Here is a 19,486-nt window from a genome sequence, read left to right as displayed (position 1 = left end):
CATTTATTTAAACAATTACTATGTGTCAGGAACTGTTCTAAGTAAGACAAGTAAAAAGAAAGAAAGCTTCTGCCCTAAAGAAGCTTATATTTTAACAAGAGACAACACAAAAGACAGGAGCCAAAAACTAGGAGTGAGGTGAAGGGAGGGATGAAGGAACAGGGTTTTAAAGATTTAAAGGCAAGATATAGGAACAGGTTGGGAAGGCTTGCTTGGGCCTCTCCTCAAAATGGAGGCCTCAGGATAAAGTTGGCAAGAAGAAAGAGGGATGGGTTTTGAGAATGTGGAGGCCCCAAGCACTGAGGGAAGTCTTAGGATGAGGTAGCATCAGAGGCATGGCTTAGAAGTTTGGAAGTCAGGGGCAGCTAGGTGGCACAGTGGATAAAATACCGGCCTTGTATTCAGGAGGACACTTACTAATTGTGTGACCCTGGGATCCCCCCCCCCCCAAAAAAAAAGGCTGGAAGTCAGGTAAAGGGCTACAAAGGGAAATAAGGCTGATATAGGCTCTTCCTCAAAATAGAGGCCCGCATAGGAATTCAACTATGGAAGAAGAGGCCAGGTTTTGCAGAGGGACAAAGCAATCACTGAGTGAATGTTTATTTCTTATCTTAAGATAATATGATTATTTTTTGGTCTTTTTTCCCCCTTTAGATTGGTATTATTGGTGGAACTGGTCTAGATGATCCTGAAATTTTAGAAGGAAGAACTGAAAAATATGTTGACACACCGTATGGCAAGGTTGATATCCTAAATCAAGTGTTGCTTATTTTTATTTTTCTCTTGGATATTTTGATTTTTTAAAAAGTGATTACATTTACTTACAGAATCTCCATAATTATTTACTGTATTGATCCTGGCCCCAAGTATAGACCATGTCACTAAATTGAGATATTTTTAAAAGCAGAAAAAATGTGTATATAGTTCATATTCAGATTTTACACAAGCTCAATGTCTTGTATTTCCAGACTGTGAATGTAGATATACCAAAGTATACATGCCAATATAGCAATATCGTTATGTTCTGGGTAACTTAATCATCTGTGGTGACAGCAAATAATGAGATCAAGAAAACAAAATTCTTCATAGAAATGTGATATAGAAAGTTAGAATTATCATTGAGTGAAAAGGAAAGGAACTTATAATAACATGCATGACTCAGCTAAAACCCAAACAAAAGTTTATCCATTCCGATAAAATATTCTAGAACTAGGAAAATAGATTAAATTAGAGTTGAGTCTCAACTTGCCAATTTTTTGGTTCACAGAATAATTGTTATATCATCTCCTTTGAACTCTGCAAAGCACACTAAGTTCCATTACTAGTAACATTCTAAATTTTTTTAACCTATGAAACTTTATGTAATAGATTTAAAAAAAAATTATTTTCATATGTTTAGGTACAATTTCAGGCTGATTCTCAATAATAGAAAAACATTTCATTGTTTTGAATAAGGAAGGCCAAATGTTGCTATTGCCAAAATAAGATAAGGACTTACACGTTGGCATCATAAGAATGCATAGCTTTTTTTTTTTTTTTGGACAGAACATGCAGAGAGAAAATAAGAAGTTCATATAATTCTTAGGAGACCCATTTCACTTAAGTGAACTGAACTTAATCATATTAACACATTTTGTGTGAATAAAATAGTGGTGTGATCATAGCATCGGATCTAGAGATGGAAAGTGCCATCTAGTCCTTACCCTCTCATATCTTTGGGGTCTTTTTAGGCCATTAGCAAAAATAGTAACAACTTTCATTTTTATACATTTGTTGCTGTCATTACTCCATGCTGCTGTTGTTTTTTTGCTCATCCTTAACATAAGGCCCTCTTGTGGGTTCTCTGAGCATATCTTGACAATTTAAAAAAATCATAGCTTGAGTAGGTTTGAAGGATATTTTTTTCTACCTACCAAAAATTAGGTCTTACTTGGGTGAATTACTTGGTTGTCTGGGTTGGATGACTTAATTAGTTAGAACATGAGACTAGAAGGGGTTGGGAAGGATGTCCGACTTGATACAGAAGTACATGTATATACCTTACAAGACTGAAAGTACTTCCAACTCTAGCTAGTGGGCAAGAGAATTTAAACCATTGACCCCAAAGAGGATAAATGAAGAGAGCATGAATAGCCCCATTACCACTTCTAGAAAACTCAGATCACTTATTCACCTGACTAGTTAGTTTTTTCATGTGTGAGGGCAGGAAGATTTATTGTCATAGGGTGTATCTTCTTGGAATGAATTATTTTCTTTAAAATGGTGATTATTTAATTTCTCACCAGTGTCTTATATCCTTTTTTTCCCCTTCATCATGTGCAGCCATCAGATGCCTTAATTTTGGGGAAGATAAAAAATGTTGACTGTGTCCTGCTTGCAAGGTAAGATTTAGAGCTAGAAAGGACCTTAGGCCATAGAATCCAACCCCATACTTTTACAGATGATGAAACCAAGTTCCAGAGAGGTTAAGAGATTTGTCCTAGGCAACTGTTAATAAAGATGCAGCAGCAACAACAGCACTCTGTAAAGATGTGTAACGATTGGAATGACGCCACCTGCTGGAGACTTACTGTAGAAGAGTTCTGCCCATGAAGTGAAGGTCTTTGAGGGCAAGACCAGGAGTCTTTTCTTTGGCGTCAGGAGGGCTAGTGGGAGGAGGAAGAGACTGGCTCTCAGTCTCACTCTCTTGCCTTTGGACTCTGGTGGAGAGAGGAGCTAGAAATGTGCTCTCCCTTTAATAGATAGGAATCTAGGCCTTTCTCTCTCTCTTTACCAAATTCTTGTTTTCCTTAATAAACGCTTAAAAGTCTAACTCTTGCTAAAGCTTATAATTTATTGGCGACCACTCATTAGATATTTTAGACAGACTAGCTAGAATTTTAGCCCTTAACAGATGGAATCTGAATCCAGGTTCTGTGACTCCAAATCTGGTCAAATCCTTTTTCTTTGTGCCACACTGCTTGTAGTTATAACTTGTAACGATTGGAGTGACACCACCTGCTGGAGAGTTACTGTAGGAAAGCTCCACCATGAGGAGAAGGCACCTGAGGGCAAGCCATGTGGTCAGTTCCTTGGCGTCAGGAAGTGACGTTTGCTTGTGGGTACTGTCTATCAAAGCTGCCAGCCAATTAGCTTGGAGCTGTGTGTGCACAAGTGGATGGGATGTTCCCAGTTTCACAGGAAGCTTCTGGGAGGAGTAAGGAAGCATTGGGTCCTTTTTTGTTCTTGACCTTGCCATGGCAGGTTGGATGATGGGGTCTCTTAGAAATAGTTAGATTTTTACCTTTCTCTCTGATCATTAGATCTTTTTTGGTCTTTTTTTTTTGGTAGGGAGTTAAGTGACTTGCCCAGGGTCACACAGCCAGTAAGTGTCAAGTGTCTGAGGCTGGATTTGAACCCTGGTCCTCACTGTACCACCTAGCCCCCCCCCTGATCATTAGATCTTAATGCTCTTTAATAAATATTTAAAAGTCTAAACTCTTGCTAAAGCTTCTAATTTAATGGTGACCACTCATTAGATATTTTAGACAGTATAGCTAGAAAGCAACTTTACAAACTTTAAGGTTTGTTTTAAGTAGGATTTGACATTTTTAAAAATCTTATTTGGCGAGGAGGACTATAATAATCTTGTCCTTTAAAATATTATCAGTGTTTTCTTTTAAACTCCACCTAAACTTCAAATTAAAATTGCCTGTTGGTTAATCTGATTTTTTTCTCCTCCTGTTTTATGATAGATTGTTAAGGGAAGATAATATACCTAATTTGGATTGAGTAGGTTTTTGGCTTCCCTGAAGCCTCATTAATATTGTCTCTAAAACTATTTATACAGTTTTTTTTTGTTTTTTGTTGTTTTGTTGTTTTGTGGGGCAATGGGGGTTAAGTGACTTGCCCAGGGTCACACAGCTAGTAAGTGTCAAGTGTCTGAGGCTGGATTTGAACCCTGGTCCTCACTGTACCACCTAGCCCCCCCCTGATCATTAGATCTTAATGCTCTTTAATAAATATTTAAAAGTCTAAACTCTTGCTAAAGCTTCTAATTTAATGGTGACCACTCATTAGATATTTTAGACAGTATAGCTAGAAAGCAACTTTACAAACTTTAAGGTTTGTTTTAAGTAGGATTTGACATTTTTAAAAAATCTTATTTGGCGAGGAGGACTATAATAATCTTGCCCTTTAATATATTATCAGTGTTTTCTTTTAAACTCCACCTAAACTTCAAATTAAAATTGCCTGTTGGTTAATCTGACTTTTTTCTCCTCCTGTTTTATGATAGATTGTTAAGGGAAGATAATATACCTAATTTGGATTGAGTAGGTTTTTGGCTTCCCTGAAGCCTCATTAATATTGTCTCTAAAACTATTTATACAGTTTTTTTTTGTTTTTTGTTTTGTTGTTTTGTGGGGCAATGGGGGTTAAGTGACTTGCCCAGGGTCACACAGCTAGTAAGTGTCAAGTGTCTGAGTCCAGATTTGAACTCAGTTACTCCTGAATCCAGGGTCAGTGCTTTATCCACTGCGCCACCTAGCTGCCCCTATAAACAGTTTTAATATTGTCTCTAAAACTATTTATAAAACTACTTATGTCCTTATTTATAGGGTATGAATGTCACAGCTGAGGGATTTATATTTAGCTTTAGGCTCATTTGTTGTGCCCAAGTCCTTTATTGTCACCCATCTGCCATACGTTTTCCTTAGGCTGGCTTCCCTGTCTTCCTTCTTTAAAAAGTTAGAATTTTTCCCCCCTTCAGTTTCAAATGTGTCTAAATTACAGAACAGTTGTAAGATTTCTGTCTTCTGAAAGGAAAAAAAAAATCACATGGCCAAAAATGAGTCAAACTGCATATCTGTAAAGGAACCACTTCCCTTAGAATAAACCTTTTTTAAAATTTTAAGTGGGGTTGTGGTTTTATCTAAATGAACCTATTTTCCTTTTGCCATTGATCAAGTTGAGTTTTGTATTTTTACATGGTATACCATGAGAAATCACATATTGTAATTTTTTTGTCTTGAGTGTTAGTAATCAGGATGAATGTAAAGTGGGTTTCGATTTCAGATAGTTCCTAAACAAGCGTGTCTCTAGTTGTATGCAAATTGTTTCACTTTTTCAAATACTATTCAAAATAAAAATGCTAGAAAGAAAAGCACATCAATAAAGCATTTAAAAATGCGCAGCTAGATGATGCAGTGGATAAAGCACCGGCCCAGGATTCAGGAGAACCTGAATTCAAATCTGGCTTCAGACACTTGACATTTATTAAATGTGTGACCCTGGGCAAGTCATTGCCCAACCAAAAAATAAAAAATAAAAGAATAAAAATATACAGAATAAGAAGAAGTTAAAGTGGTACAATGCATTTTTCTTACTACCTCACTAGATATATGGTATACTTGGTTTTTGTTCTTTGTATTTTTTGTTCTGGACAATGAGGGTTAAGTGACTTGCCCAGGGTCACACAGCTAGTAAGTGTCAAGTGTCGGAGGTCATATTTGAACTCAGGTCCTCCTGAATCTAGGGCTGGTACTCTATCCACCGTGCTATCTAGCTGCCCCTTGTTCTTTGTATTTTAAAATGCTTGTGGTTGTTGGCAATTGAAAAGTTCATAGCAGAAAATTTTTTAAAAAGTAAATCCGAAATTCCATAGGTGCTATTATCATTAGCTAATTATAAATAATCAGTCAGGGAGCTTTGAAAAACAATTTGGCACATAAAAATTAACTTAGTTATGCTATGCAAAAGAGAAACCTAAAACATTTGACTTGGGTTTTTTCCTAATGGGTGGGTACTTAAGGCCCTTTGTGATTCTTCTAACAGCCTGACACAGTACCAGGGGCAGAATGTTAATGATATTATATGCAAGGGGTGAATGTGTTTTTTTTGGTAATGTGAGATTTAAAATTGGATACTAGAGCATTAATCTCCCCTCCTTAACCTTTCCTTTAATTTATCTCCCTGACTAGTAAATGGAAGAAACCTCTGGTCTCTAGTTAGAGCTTTTATTGTTTGGTAGTTACAAGGTGATGTTGATTGGAGGGATAGGAAAGTAGAAATACAAAACAAATAGTCTTAAGTCTAAGCTTAGTCTACATTCTGTATAAAACTCACCAAAAGCCCAAGGCCACCTTTGGGGAGGAGAGGCTCATCAGGCACTTGCTGCTAACGGCCGCGTCCAACTCCAGTCAGTATCTGTCTGTGTGTCTCGCCAGTCTTCGGACCAGGAGAGCAGGAAAGAGAGCCCACTTCCATTCTCTCCTTGCCTTTTAAGCTTGCACCCCAGAAGTGGAGTGCTTAGTAGCTGGACTGACGTGCATAGCCCATGCACGGTCGTCGGTCTCTTCCCCGAAAGGGTGGTCCTTTAAAAACTGGTGTCTTTTTACCACATTCACTAACCGGCGGTTAAAAACTTTTTACCACAGTAAACACCCCCTAAGCAAAAGTAGTATTATGGAAGTTTCCATATATCAAGGTTCAGCATAAGAAATTAAATGGGGGGGGAGGGGGCAGCTAGGTGGCACAGTGGATAAAGCTCTGGCCCTGGATTCAGGAGGACCTGAGTTCAAATTTGGCCTCAGACACTAGACACTAGCTGTGTGATTCTGGGCAAGTCAGTTAACCCTCATTGCCCTGCAAAAAAAAAAAAGAAAAAGAAAAAAGAAGTTAAATGGGAATTTGGGGGGGAGTTTTGCAGAAGCTGCAGATGACATAGCCTATGGCCAAATACTTAACCCAAATTTTACAATAAGGTACTTGTAAACCCCATAAAAGAAAAAGAAAAAATTCAGACTTTTCTTCTGGTATCAAAAGAGAGCCAAAAAATTTTACACGGATTTTCCAGATTATGGGGGTGCTACTGCCCAAACCCCCAAGATGTGGAAGGGTAACAGTACTGATAAATTTCCTGGGATGTCTGGATGCTTTTAAAAACTTCACCTGTGGGAGCAGCTAGGTGGCACAGTAGATCAAGCACTGGCCCTGGAGTCAGGAGGATCTGAGTTCAAAGCCAGCCTCAAGACATTTGCTAGCTGTATAACCCTGGGCAAGTCACTTCATCCCAATTGCCTCCAAAAACAAAACAAAAAACTTTACCTCAGAGGCTTTTTTTTCTTTTACTGGCTGTAAACCCCCCCCCCCCCCCCCGTTGATTTGAGGTTTGAAGTATTCATACTACTTTTTTTCATGGTACTCCAATACTATGCACCTGTCATAAAAAGGAATAAATGTTCCTACCTGGTCCCTTGAGCATGTCTGACTTTAAGAAAGGAGAAATATCAGGGGAAAAAATGTTTGGGAAAAGGGGGCAGCTAGGTGGCACAGTGGATAAAGCATGGGCCCTGGATTCAGGAGGACCTGAGTTCAAATCTGGCCTCAGACACTTGACACTTACTAACATCACTTAACCCTCATTGCCCTGCAAAAAGAGAAATAAATAATCTGTTCTTCTCAAACCTTAAGATGCCATATAGATGTCAGATATACTACTTTTGTATCCTGTATTATTCTTCATGGGAAAAATCTATTTTATTTAAAAATTAATAAAGTCCTCATAAGCATATAATACATAGTAATGGGCATTTTACTTTTGTAATTTAAAAAATCCTAGGAGTAGCTAGGTGGTATAGTGGTTAGAATACCACCCCTGGAATCAGAAGGACCTGAGTTCAAATCCGACCTCTCAGGCACTTACTTAGCTGTGTGACCCTGGACAAGTAATTTGATTCCAATTGATTTCCCTAACCACCACCATGCTTCCTCCCCCCACCCCCACCCCCTGGCCGCCAAAAGGAAAAAAAAAGTTCCTGTGCTTTCTTCCTCTTTTGTCTTACAGGCATGGAAGGCAGCATACCATAATGCCTTCAAATATCAACTTTCAAGCAAACATTTGGGCATTAAAGGAAGAGGGCTGCACTCACATTATAGTGACTACTGCATGTGGCTCTTTAAGGGAAGAAATTCAACCTGGAGACATTGTTATAATTGACCAGTTTATTGACAGGTATGAGGTCACTTTTTGATTGTTGTTTTGGTTTTTTTAAGTTTCAAACTCCTGTAATATGTTATTAAGTAGTATGCGAGAAAATGCCTTTCCCCTCCTGGATGGGTATAATTAGGCTTGAGTAGTCATGTCTAAAATGCAGATGTGAAGCAGGTTATTTAAAAAAAATTAGTGTCAAGAATTCAGATGGTCTTATTTCTCTAAAGATCACGTACTGCCTCAAGCCCTGGCAGTAAGCAGAGTCCTGAGTCTGTATTGCATTCCCAGAAAGGATGGGGAGGAATTGTCGACAATAGTGGTGACCTTAGGACCTAAAGTCATTGGGGAAAAGAGACATTAGGTAAATTGGACAAGGAATGAACCTTGAATTAAGCTCAATTCTAGAATTAGGAGAGATAGTGATTTTTTTTAGCTATAAATAATTACCATCCTATATTCCAAACCTTTTTCTCCTCTGTAGTAAAAGTAGGTTTGGGAAGACTTTTGCTGGGTTCTGTTCAATGCCTATCAAGATATATTTGGATCTTTTTTAAAAAGTTAATAAACATTTTTATTTAGAGTTTTGAGTTCCAAATTCTATTTCTCCTTCCTCTTCTCCCTCCCTGAGGTGGTAAGCAATCAGATATATGTTATACATGTGCAATTTAATCACTTTTTAAGGGGTAATGCAGAGAGATCAGAATAGGGTATTGTTAAAGTGGCTTGAGGTGCCTGGGAAGAAAAGAACCTGACTTGAATCCCTCCTTCCTTTGTTTCTCCCTCTCTCTTTTCCTTTATTTCTTCTTTTCCTTTCTTTATTCTTTCTCTTTAAAAAAAATTACAATTCTAGAATGACTATTTTCATTGTTATAGTTTAAAAATCTAGCTGGCTGGTTCCTTTTTCATTGATCTTATCAGACCTGAAGTGTAGAAAGTTTTCTAATTGAGTCTGTAGCTTCTTGAAACTGTTTTTTATTTATTTCCACAGTGCCTGGTATATGGTACAGAGCTTAATAAATGCTTGATAATTGATTGACCATTGAAAAGTTTGAGGATAGGCATGCTCTTAGACCAACCTTGTAATCCATGCTGTCGTCAAATTTGAAATGGGAAGATATAAATGGTCCTCCAAGCATCTACTTACTTATATCTGCTTTACTACTACTTGATTTCTATCTTTTTTGAGCCAGAAGACCTGGATTCAAGTCCTGACTGTGACAACTACATACTGTATGACTTGGAACAAGTTATAGAACAAGTTATATTCCCATATTTGAAAAGAACCTCTTCTGTTTTCCCAATACCACTCTTTTAATATTGGTCCTTATCATCATTTGCCTCAAGTTTTGCAATGCAATAGCTTACTTATAGGTATTCTTTCTCCCCTCTAGTTTCTTATGTTGGCTGTTGGAAAATCTTTTACTTATCTATCTTATCACTTCATTGGTGGTCCAACTTGATAGTTCACTCTGATAGGTGTGAAGTGATACCTCAGAGTTGTTTTAGTTTACATTTCTCTGATCAGTAGTGATCTAGAGCATTTTTTATATGATTATAGATAGCTTTGAATTCTTTGTCTAATAACTGCCTGTTTATATCCTTTGACTATTTAGATATGTATTTTTATAAATTTGACTCAGTTCTCTATATATTTAAGAAATGAGGCATTTGTCAGAGATATTTGTTTATTTTTCTTTTTTTTCCCCAGAGATATTTGTTTCAAAAATTCAGTTTTCTACTTCCCTTGTAATCTTGGCTACATTAGTTTTGTTTGTGCAAAAGCTTCTTAATTTTATATAATCAAAATGATCTATTTTATATTTAATTTTATTCTGTATATCTTCTTTGGTCCTAAATTCTTCCCCTGCCCATAAATTGGACAGATAAATGATTCTTTACTCCCTTAATTTGTTTATGGTGTCATCCTTTGTGTGTAAATCATGTACCCATTTTGACCTTATTTTAGTATATGGTATGAGATGTTGGTCTATACCTAGTTTCTGCAATACTGTTTTCTAGTTTTCCCAGCAGTTTTTGTCAAATAATGAATTTTTGTTCCAAAACTTGGATCCTTGGGTTCATATACTAGATTACTGTAGTTATTTAATATGGTGTAATTTCTATCTATTTCTTAGCCAATATCAGATTATTTTGATAATTATTGCTTTATAATACAGTTTGAGACCTGGTACTGCTAGACCACCTTCTTTTTTGTATTTTTTCATTGGTTCTCATGATAACCTTGAACTTTTGTTTTTACAGATGAATTTTGTTATTTTTTCTAGATCTATAAAATATATATTTTTTGATAGTTGATTGACTTTAGGTAGGGTTGTCATTTTTATTATTGGTTCTGCTTACCCATGAGCAAATAATATTTTTTATTTAATATTTTTATTTTAATATTTTCTCAATTGTTTAGATCTGATTATTTTTGTGAAAAGTGTTTTGTAGTTCTGGTCATATAGTTGCATCTGTTGTTGCCGGACTTTATCAGTAATATATAGAAATGCTGATTTTACGTGGGTTTATTTTGTATTTTATATTTATATTTTGTTTTATATTTTATATATTGCTAAAGTTAATAATTTCAAGCAGCTTTTTTTTTTTATTCTCTAGGATTTTCTAAGTATAACATATCATTGGCAAAGAGTGATACTTTTGTTTCCTCATTACATATTTTAAGTTCTTTTTCTATTATTGCTATAGTTTACATTGCTAGTACAATATTAAATAATAAAGGAGATAATGGACATCCTTACATCACCCCTGATTATATTGGGAAGGCTTTTAGCTTATCCCCATTACAGATAATGCTTGCTGATGGTTTTAGATAAATGTCACATATCTTTTTAAGGTAAGCTCCCTTTTTTCTGCCATGTTCTCTAGTGTTTTGTTTTTGTTTTTGTTTTGTCTTTTGAGGCAATTGGGGTTAAGTGACTTGCCCAGGGTCACACAGCTAGTAAGTGCCAAGTGTCTGAGGCCGGATTTGAACTCAGGTCCTTCTGAATCCAGGGCCAGTGCTCTATCCATTGCGCCACCTAGCTGCCCCCCAATTTTTTTTACCCTACTTTTTTTTTTTTGTGGGGCAATGGGGGTTAAGTGACTTGCCCAGGGTCACACAGCTAGTAAGTGTCAAGTGTCTGAGGCCAGATTTGAACTCAGGTCCTTCTGAATCCAGGGCTGGTGCTCTATCCACTGCGCCACCTAGCTGCTTCTCTAGTGTTTTTTTTGTTGTTGTTGTTTTTAGTGAGGCAATTGGGGTTAAGTGACTTTCCCAGGGTCACACAGCTAGTAAGTGTTAAGTGTCTGAGGCCGGATTTGAACTCAGGTACTCCTGACTCCAGGGCCGGTTCTCTATCCACTGCGCCATCATCTAGCTGCCCCCTCTCTAGTGTTTTTAATAGGAACGGGTGCTATATTTTGTCAGAGGCCTTTTCTGCATCTATCGAGCTAATCATATGATTTCTGTTGCTTTTGTTATTGATGTGGTCAGTTCTGCTGATAGTTCTACTGTTGAACCAGCCCTACATTGCTGATGTAAATCCCACCTGGTCATAGTGTTTGATCCTTGTGATATTTTGCTGTAATCTTTTTGCTAGTATTTTATTTAAAATTTTTGCATCAATATTCATTACCAAGATTGGTCTATAAAAGGAATTTGGTAGGATTCCTTCACTTATTTTTTCAAATAATTTATATAGTATTGGGATTAATTGTTCTTTAAATGTTTGGTAGAATTCACTTTTGAATCCATCTGCTCCTGGAGATTTTTTCTTAGGAAGTTTGTTGATGGCTTATTCAATTTCTTTTTCTAAAATTGGGTTATGTAAATATTTTTTTTCTTCTGTTAATCTGGATAATTTATATTTTTGTATTGGACATTCATCCATTTCATTTAGATTGTCAAATTTATTGGCATATAATTGCCAAAATGGTTCCTAATTGTCTTAATTTCCTTTTCATTGGTGGTGAGTTCACTGCTTTCATTTTTGATAACCAGTAAATTTTTTCTTTCCTTTTTATCAAATTAACCAATGGTTTCTATTTTATTGGTTTTCATAAAACCTGCTTCTAGTTTTATCCAATAGTTTTCTTATTTTCAATTTTATTAATCTCCTTTGATTTTCAGGATATCTAATTTGTTGTTTAGATAGGGATTTTTAATTTGTTCCTGGGGCAGTTAGGTGGCACAGTGGATAAAGTCACTTAACTCCAGTTGCAGCCCCCCCAGCCCAGCAATGTTCCTTTTCTAATTTTTTTTAGTTGCATGCCCAATTCATTGATCTGTTTTTTTCTCTTTTAATTTTTTTGGATGTAAGCAGTTAGGGATATAAATTTTCCCCTAAGAACTGCTCTGGCTGCATCCCATAAATTTTTATGTTATTTCATCATTGTCATTTTCTTTAATGAAATCATCAATTATTTCTTTTCTATGATTTGTTTTTCTTTGACACACTTGTTTTTTAGGATCAGCTTATTTAATTTTCTTTTTTTCTTTCTTTTTTTTTTTTTTGAGTGAGGCAGTTGGGGTTAAGTGCCTTGCCCAGGGCCACACAGGTAGTAAGTGTCAAGTGTCTGAGGCCAGATTTGAACTCAGGTCCTCCTGAATCCAGGGCCAGTGCTCTATCCATTACACCACCTAGCTGCCCCAGATTATTTAATTTTCAATTGGTTTTTAATCTCTCTTTAAATTATCCATTATTGAATATAATCTTTATTGTATTATGATCTGAAAAGGATATGTTTACTATTTTTGCTTTTCTGTTCCTCATTGTAAGTTTTTTATACCCTAATACATGGTCAGTTTTTGTATAGGTCCCAAGTATTGCTGAGAAGTTATATTCTTTTCTGTCCCCATTCAGTTTTTTCCAGAGATCTATCATATCTAACTTTTCAAAAATTTTATTTATTTCCTTAACTTCTTGTTTATTTTTTGGCTAGATTTATCCAGTTCTGAGAAGGGAGGTTTAACTCCCCCACTAGGATAATTTTATTATCTATTTCCTCCTGTAATTCATTCAACTTCTTCAGAAATTTAGATGCTATACCATTTGGTACATATATGTTAAGAATTGATATGATTTCATTGTCTATGTTATCTTTCAGCAAGATATAGTTTCCTTCTTTATCTCTTTTAACTAGATCTATTTTTGCTTTTGCTTTGTCTGAAATCATAATTGCTACTCCTGCTTTCTATTCTGTTGCAGCCCCTGACATGTACCCTGTATCTTTCTGCTTGAAATGTTTCTTCTTGTATTGTAGGATTTTGGTTTTTAGTACATTCTGCTATCTGCTTCCATTTAATGGGTGAGTTCATCCCATTTGCATTTAAAGTTATGACATGGAGAGAACTCCATGCTATTTTTCACCTGTTTATCCCTCCCAGTCTGACTCTCCCCCACCCCATCTCCCGCCTCACAAGTGTTTTACTTATGATCACTGCCTTCCCCAATATCCCCTCCCTTGTATCAGTCCATCGTCCCTTTTTAAACTTCCTTATAGGGTGAGATATATTTCTATATCCAACAGAGTGCGTTTGTTATTCCCTCTTTGAGCCAACTTTAAGAGTAAGGTTTAATCTTTGCCCATGGGCCCCCCCCCCCCTTCCCTTCCATTATGATAGTTCTTTTATGCCGTGTGTGTGTGTGTGTGTGTGTGTGTGTGTGTGTGTGTGTGTGTCTTGGGGGGGGGCAATTCACCCCATTCAATTTCTCCTCTCCTCCCATTTATCCCTTTATTTTGTTTTCTGAAAGTGTCTTTCCATCAATGTCACCTTATGACCACACCCTCTGGGGATCCCAGTTTCTAACCCAGATGTAATGAGTGTTTTCCCCTCCTCCACATATATATTGTCTGCCTTGATTTTTCTCTTAAAGAAATAAGTTAGTAAGAAGGTACTTCCTGAGGCCAAAGGGTAATAGGAAATATTTTAGTGACAGGGGGAAGCTGGGTGGCACAGTGGATAAGGCACCGGACCTGGATTTAGTAGGACCTGAGTTCAGATCTGGCCTCAGACACTTGACACTTATTAGCTGTGTGACCATGGGCAAGTCACTTAACCCTCATGGCCCTGCCAAAAAAAAAAATAAATTAACTCTGTGACAGATAGTAGTACTATATCTTACCCTTTTACACTTGGTTTATGACCTCTATGAAATATATCTTGTCCCAAGTGCCCAGCGTTGTGCTTAGTGTCTACTAAGTGGATGCTTGATGAGGATTCATTGAATTAGATCAAATTTCTTTTGTTGATGTTCTTTTTATTGTGTGTGTGGGGGAATGTGAAACCTTTACTCAAAATTATCTAATAAATCTGGCCATTACTTTACCACCATCACTATCCCCAAGGTCTTCCACAACCCCTATCCCCCAAGTTGAAATCCTACCTCTTATACCTACCACCTGAATTACTTTGAGTAAGTCATTTAGCCATCTTGGGCCCCAATTTTGGCACCTGTAAAAATGAAGAATTCTTCTGAGCTCCCTTCTGACCCTGGTTCTATTATTCCATATGCCTATGAAACTTTTCTCTCCAAGATTACCAAGGATTTCTTAATTGTTAAAATTTTCCTTTTCTCAGTCCTCATCTTCTGAAGTCTTTGACACTATGATCCCTCTCCTTCCTCCCTTGGCTTTCATAACAAGAAGTAGGGGCTTGTCTGACTGCTTCTCTCTCTTTTGCTTTGTCATTCATGTCCCACTTTCTAATCATGATTAGAGCTCTTCAGCAGTGGAATGCACCAGCTTCATGAGGTGATGAGTTTCCTATCACTGCAGATGTCTAGATACAGTCTGAATGTGGAATTTTGTAGAGGGGATTCTTGTCCAGGTGTGATTTGGATGAGGTGACAATATCTCTGAGGTCTTTTCTGACTTAGATTTTATCTGAAGGTGAGACTAGCATACTTCTTGCTTAGGAGTATGAGGAATAAAGAATTCCTTTTTACATTCTCCCATCCCTTCAGAAATAAGTGGAAGATTTTATTTAAAGGAAAGAAAAGCTTTTAAATTTGCAGTCAGTCAGAGTTTATAGGTTATATATTTATTGCTTTTTTTCCCCACAGGCTGGTGGAATACCTCCTAACACTCAGAAAAGTAATAGGATAATAGATTTGGAATTGCAGAACACTTTAGAGACCATCTTATTCAACTCTTTGATTTTACAGATAAATAGACTGAGGCTCAGAAAATAGCTTGCTTAGAATTGAGTGTGGATTTTAACTTTTTTTTAATTAATAAAAGTTTTCTTTGCTTCTCCCTTAACAACCTTCCAAAGTGTGTGTGGGTGGGGGGGGGGGGCGCTTTCAGAGTTGTCTGTCTTGGTTCTGCTTAGTTCTCTCTATCAGTTCAAGTAAGTTAGAAATGTGTTGGAACTGGTTCAAACTTGCTCCAGAGGTGATTGTAAAATTTTCATTTTGAACATTTACACCTTGAAAAATCAGCCTGAAAAATCAAGGCCTGATTTATTGTTTTGTTGATTGTCTAAATTTAAAGTAATGGAGAAAATGTTTAAAATGTAGATTAAAATTAAAAGTGTGTCTTGCTTACATTTTTTTTTCCAGGAGAGCAGTTGTTAAACATAAACCAGGTTACCCTTGATATAATTCTTCATATGTTTCTTTAAAACCGTCTTCATAATCATTTCTTAGGGCATAATACTATTCCATCACTTTTATATACTATTACTTGTTCAGCTTTTCCCCAGTTGATAGATATCACCTCAGTTCTTTGCCACTGAAAAGTAATTTATATTTTTGTACATATGAGTTCTTTTCTTTCTTTGCTCTCTTTCACATATAGGTAGACCCTTATGTTGAAGAATTTGCAGGTTATTAATTTTTGAGGAATAGTTTAAAATTGTTTTCTAGAATGACTGGACCAACATACATTTCCACCCACTGTGCACTAATGTGCCTGTTTTCCCACAGGATTTGGGACAAATGTTGAAAGAGGTGATATGGGACACTAGAAAAAGCACTCAGAAGGATCAGGTTTTGTTTTGTTTTGTTTTGAAACCCAACTCTTCCATATTTGGCTCTATGACCTTGGATAGTTCACCTAAAGCTATAGGAGTTAAGTGTCTTTGGCTTTGAAACGAAGGATTTAGGCAAGATTACTCACACGTACAGTTTTGTCTGTTTTGAATTTATCTCATCTTCAAAGAATGTGACTTCTTATAAGCATTAATTATTAAAGGAATGGTTTGGGTGATCTATTTTTGTTAAAAAATTTTTTTTTAGTATATTTACCAAAAAGTCCCTCTTTATGAATGTTTAATATTGGAGGATTATGTCATTCTCTTCTCTTTTCCCAACTATGTCATAAACTTTTGAAAACACCTCCCACTACCTTAAGTGGGGTCAGGGATAGGGAATTGAAACCCAAATCACTTTACCTCCCTCATCTTCCACTCCACAGAAGTTTTTTCCTTAGTTCATACTTAGGTTTTCTTGATTTAGCAAAATGTTTCTTGGGAATGGGTGTGGTTGTGAGATTTCTGGTTTCCAGAATTGTCTAGTTAATTGAAGGGCAAACCTCTTTTGTGTTGGCCTTGTGAGTGGAAATTTTTATAGAATGTCATTTAGGTGTTCTTAATTTCATTGCTGTAGGGAATCCAAATGAGCAACGTCCTATATCAATATGTGGTTAAAATCAATACATAGGGGGGCAGCTAGGTAGCCCAGTGGATAAAGCACCGGCCCTGGATTCAGGAGTACCTGAGTTCAAATTCGGCCTCAGACACTTGACATTTACTAGCTGTGTGACCCTGGGCAAGTCACTTAACCCTCATTGCCATGCAAAAAAAAAAAAAAATCAATCCATAGTTTACTGTTCTAGAGTCAGATGTGGTTTAGAGAAAGGCCAAAAAGTAGAACTTGGGTTAAAATTCAGATGTTCTCATTTAGGAAAAGTAGTATTGGACTGAGTACTTGTCTTAGACCTGTACTAACTAGGAGAGCATCTCAACAAATTTTTTTTTTTATTTTTTTCTGGGGCAATGGGGGTTAAGTGACTCGCCCAGGGTCACATAGCTAGTGTTGTGTCTGAGACTGGACTTGAACTCAGGTCCTCCTGAATCCAGGGCCGGTGCTTTATCCACTGCACCACCTAGCTGCCCCCTAACAAATTCTAATTTACTGAACTTATAATCAGGAAGACCTGGGTTCAAAACCTTCAGTATTTACTACCTGTGTGACCATTAGCAAGCAACTTACCACCTCACATCTCCCAGCCTCAGTTTCTTCATCTGTAAAATCCTGACAATAATAACTGTAGTACCTGCCTTGGAGCTGTGAAGCTCAAATGAGTTATATATATAAAATATTTTGCAAATCTTAAAGTTTTTTGTTTGTTTGTTTGTTTGGTCTTTTTTTTTTTGTGAGGCAATTGGGGTTAGGTGATTTGCCCAGGGTCACACAGCTAGTAAGTGTCAAGTGTCTGAGGCCAGATTTGAACTCAGGTCCTCCTGAATCCGGGGCTGGTGCTCTATCCACTGTGACACCTAGCTGCCCCTGCAAATCTTAAAGTATTATATAAATGTCAGGTACTATTATCAACACCTCTTCCTTTCCTTCCTCTTTTCCAAGGTAAATCCTGTAGAGAGTAAATGTATTGAAGGAAGAATATCACTAGAGCTGTCCATTCTGTCAAAATGCAGGAAAGATGCCAGTGACAAAATAGGGCCTCGGGTGTCTATATGCAGATAGAACAAAGTATGAGGGACAGTGTGGTGAGTAGTAGTGCCCACCCCTGCTGTTCTCAGCTTTTTCATTTATCCTGCTGCAGTAGCACTCCTTTATTGAGGACTCTCTTACAATCTTTAAATCTAGTAAGTAGTCCTTCAGACCTTGCTTTTCTTGATCTCTGTAGCACTAACCATGTCAGCTGTCTTGTCTTGGCTACTCTTGTTTCCTTACTATTTTGGTAATTTTAATTCCAAGTTCTTCTTTCTCTGACTCCTCTATCTCTTCTTCCTCCCACCCACTAAAAGCAGGCTTTCTCCAGAGTGTTAGTTCCACATCTAGATCTCTACTCTACCTTCTCCATAACACCTCACATTTTGGTTTTAAGACTAGTTAAGTCTGATCTTTGATTCCTCTTTCCCTTTCCCTACATCCTGTTCTTCCTTGTATAATAGCTCTCAAATGGAAATGGAAAAGACACCACCCTGGTTCTGTCCTCTCTCTTATTACCTCATGCCAGGACTATTGTTAGAGCCTCCCATCTCTTGTCTTTCTCCTCCTCCACCCCCTATTTAATCATCACTGCTGCCGAATTTATCACCACTCTCTGCCTAAACTACCTCCCTTACCATTTTTCTGGGTTTATATACTACCTGTCACTTAAGGCCCAATTCAAAAGCTACCCATCCTACATTAAGCATTCCTTCGGTTATCCTAAGTAGAAGCAACTTCTTTCTTAGTATTTCTTTAGGTTATATAACCTTGTATTCTATATTCTATTTGTGTATATGTGTGTATATATATATATATATATATATATATATATATATATATGGTTATGGATTTGTATGTGCATGTGTTGTATATGTATATGTGTGTCTGTCTATATGTGTGTCTGCTTGTATCCAACTTTCTATTTCTTTTTTTTTTTCCTTAGTGAGGCAATTGGGGTTAAGTGACTTGCCCAGGGTCACACAGCTAGTAAGTGTTACGTGTCTGAGGCCGGATTTGAACTCAGGTACTCCTGACTCCAGGGCCAGTGCTCTATCCACTGTGCCACCTAGTTGCCCCTATGCTGGCTCTTTTTAATGTCTCAAACTTATGAAAATTTTTATTTTTTCCCCTTTTAGCTCTTTTATGCATTAGATGAGATGGAATGAATAATGAAATCTATTTTTAGAATGGGTAGATATTAGAAGATAGCTTACCTTCCATATAGTTCCATATATAAAAAAAAAAAAACCAAAGCATTTCTGTCACTTTACAATTTATCAGGTTCTTTCATATTATTCCCTGATTCTCATGAGCAGCCTTATAAACAGAATAGATATTATTAATCTCATTTTACAAATTAAGAAATTAAGGCTCAGAGAATCACAGAATCTCAACCTCTGAAAGGATCCCAGAAGCCTAGATTTAGGCCATACCATTCCTGATAAAGGCTTTACCATATAACCATGATCATCCAACCTTTATTTAAGGGCTGTAGAAAGGGGGAAACCCACTGCCTCCTGAGGCAACCTAAAATAGGTTGAAAAAAAGTGGGAAGGGCAGGTAGGTGGTGCAGTGGATAAAGCACTGGCCCAGGATTCTGGAGGACCTGAGTTCAAATCCGGCCTCTGACACTTGACACCTACTAGCTTGTGTGACCTTGTGCAACTCACTTAACCCTCATTGCCCAACCCCCTCCCCCCAAAAAAGGTAAAATACTTTTTATAGCTTTCATATATTCTTCAAACAAAAAAACCAAAGATACATCAATGTATGGTATGACAAAAATTATGCTGAGTCACAGGACCTGAATTCAGATCCTGCTTTGGCCATGTAC

At 37.0% G+C, this 19,486-nt stretch overlaps 1 protein-coding gene across 1 annotated transcript in view; it reads left to right on the top strand.

Moving 5' to 3' along the window:
- LOC122737361 (methylthioadenosine phosphorylase) overlaps positions 1-19,486 on the top strand; it is a 64,509-nt gene that overhangs the window by 20,946 nt on the left and 24,077 nt on the right. Inside the window, exons 2-4 of the mRNA XM_043979851.1 lie at positions 655-741; positions 2,323-2,381; positions 7,826-7,993. Of these exons, the coding sequence (XP_043835786.1) occupies positions 655-741; positions 2,323-2,381; positions 7,826-7,993 (314 nt within the window). The remainder of the gene's footprint in view (positions 1-654; positions 742-2,322; positions 2,382-7,825; positions 7,994-19,486) is intronic.

This window comes from Dromiciops gliroides, chromosome 1 (genome assembly GCF_019393635.1).
Source record: "Dromiciops gliroides isolate mDroGli1 chromosome 1, mDroGli1.pri, whole genome shotgun sequence".
Taxonomy (NCBI): Eukaryota; Metazoa; Chordata; class Mammalia; order Microbiotheria; family Microbiotheriidae; genus Dromiciops; species Dromiciops gliroides.
Note: the sequence above shows the minus strand (reverse complement) of the source record. Positions and strands in the feature narration are given on the sequence as shown.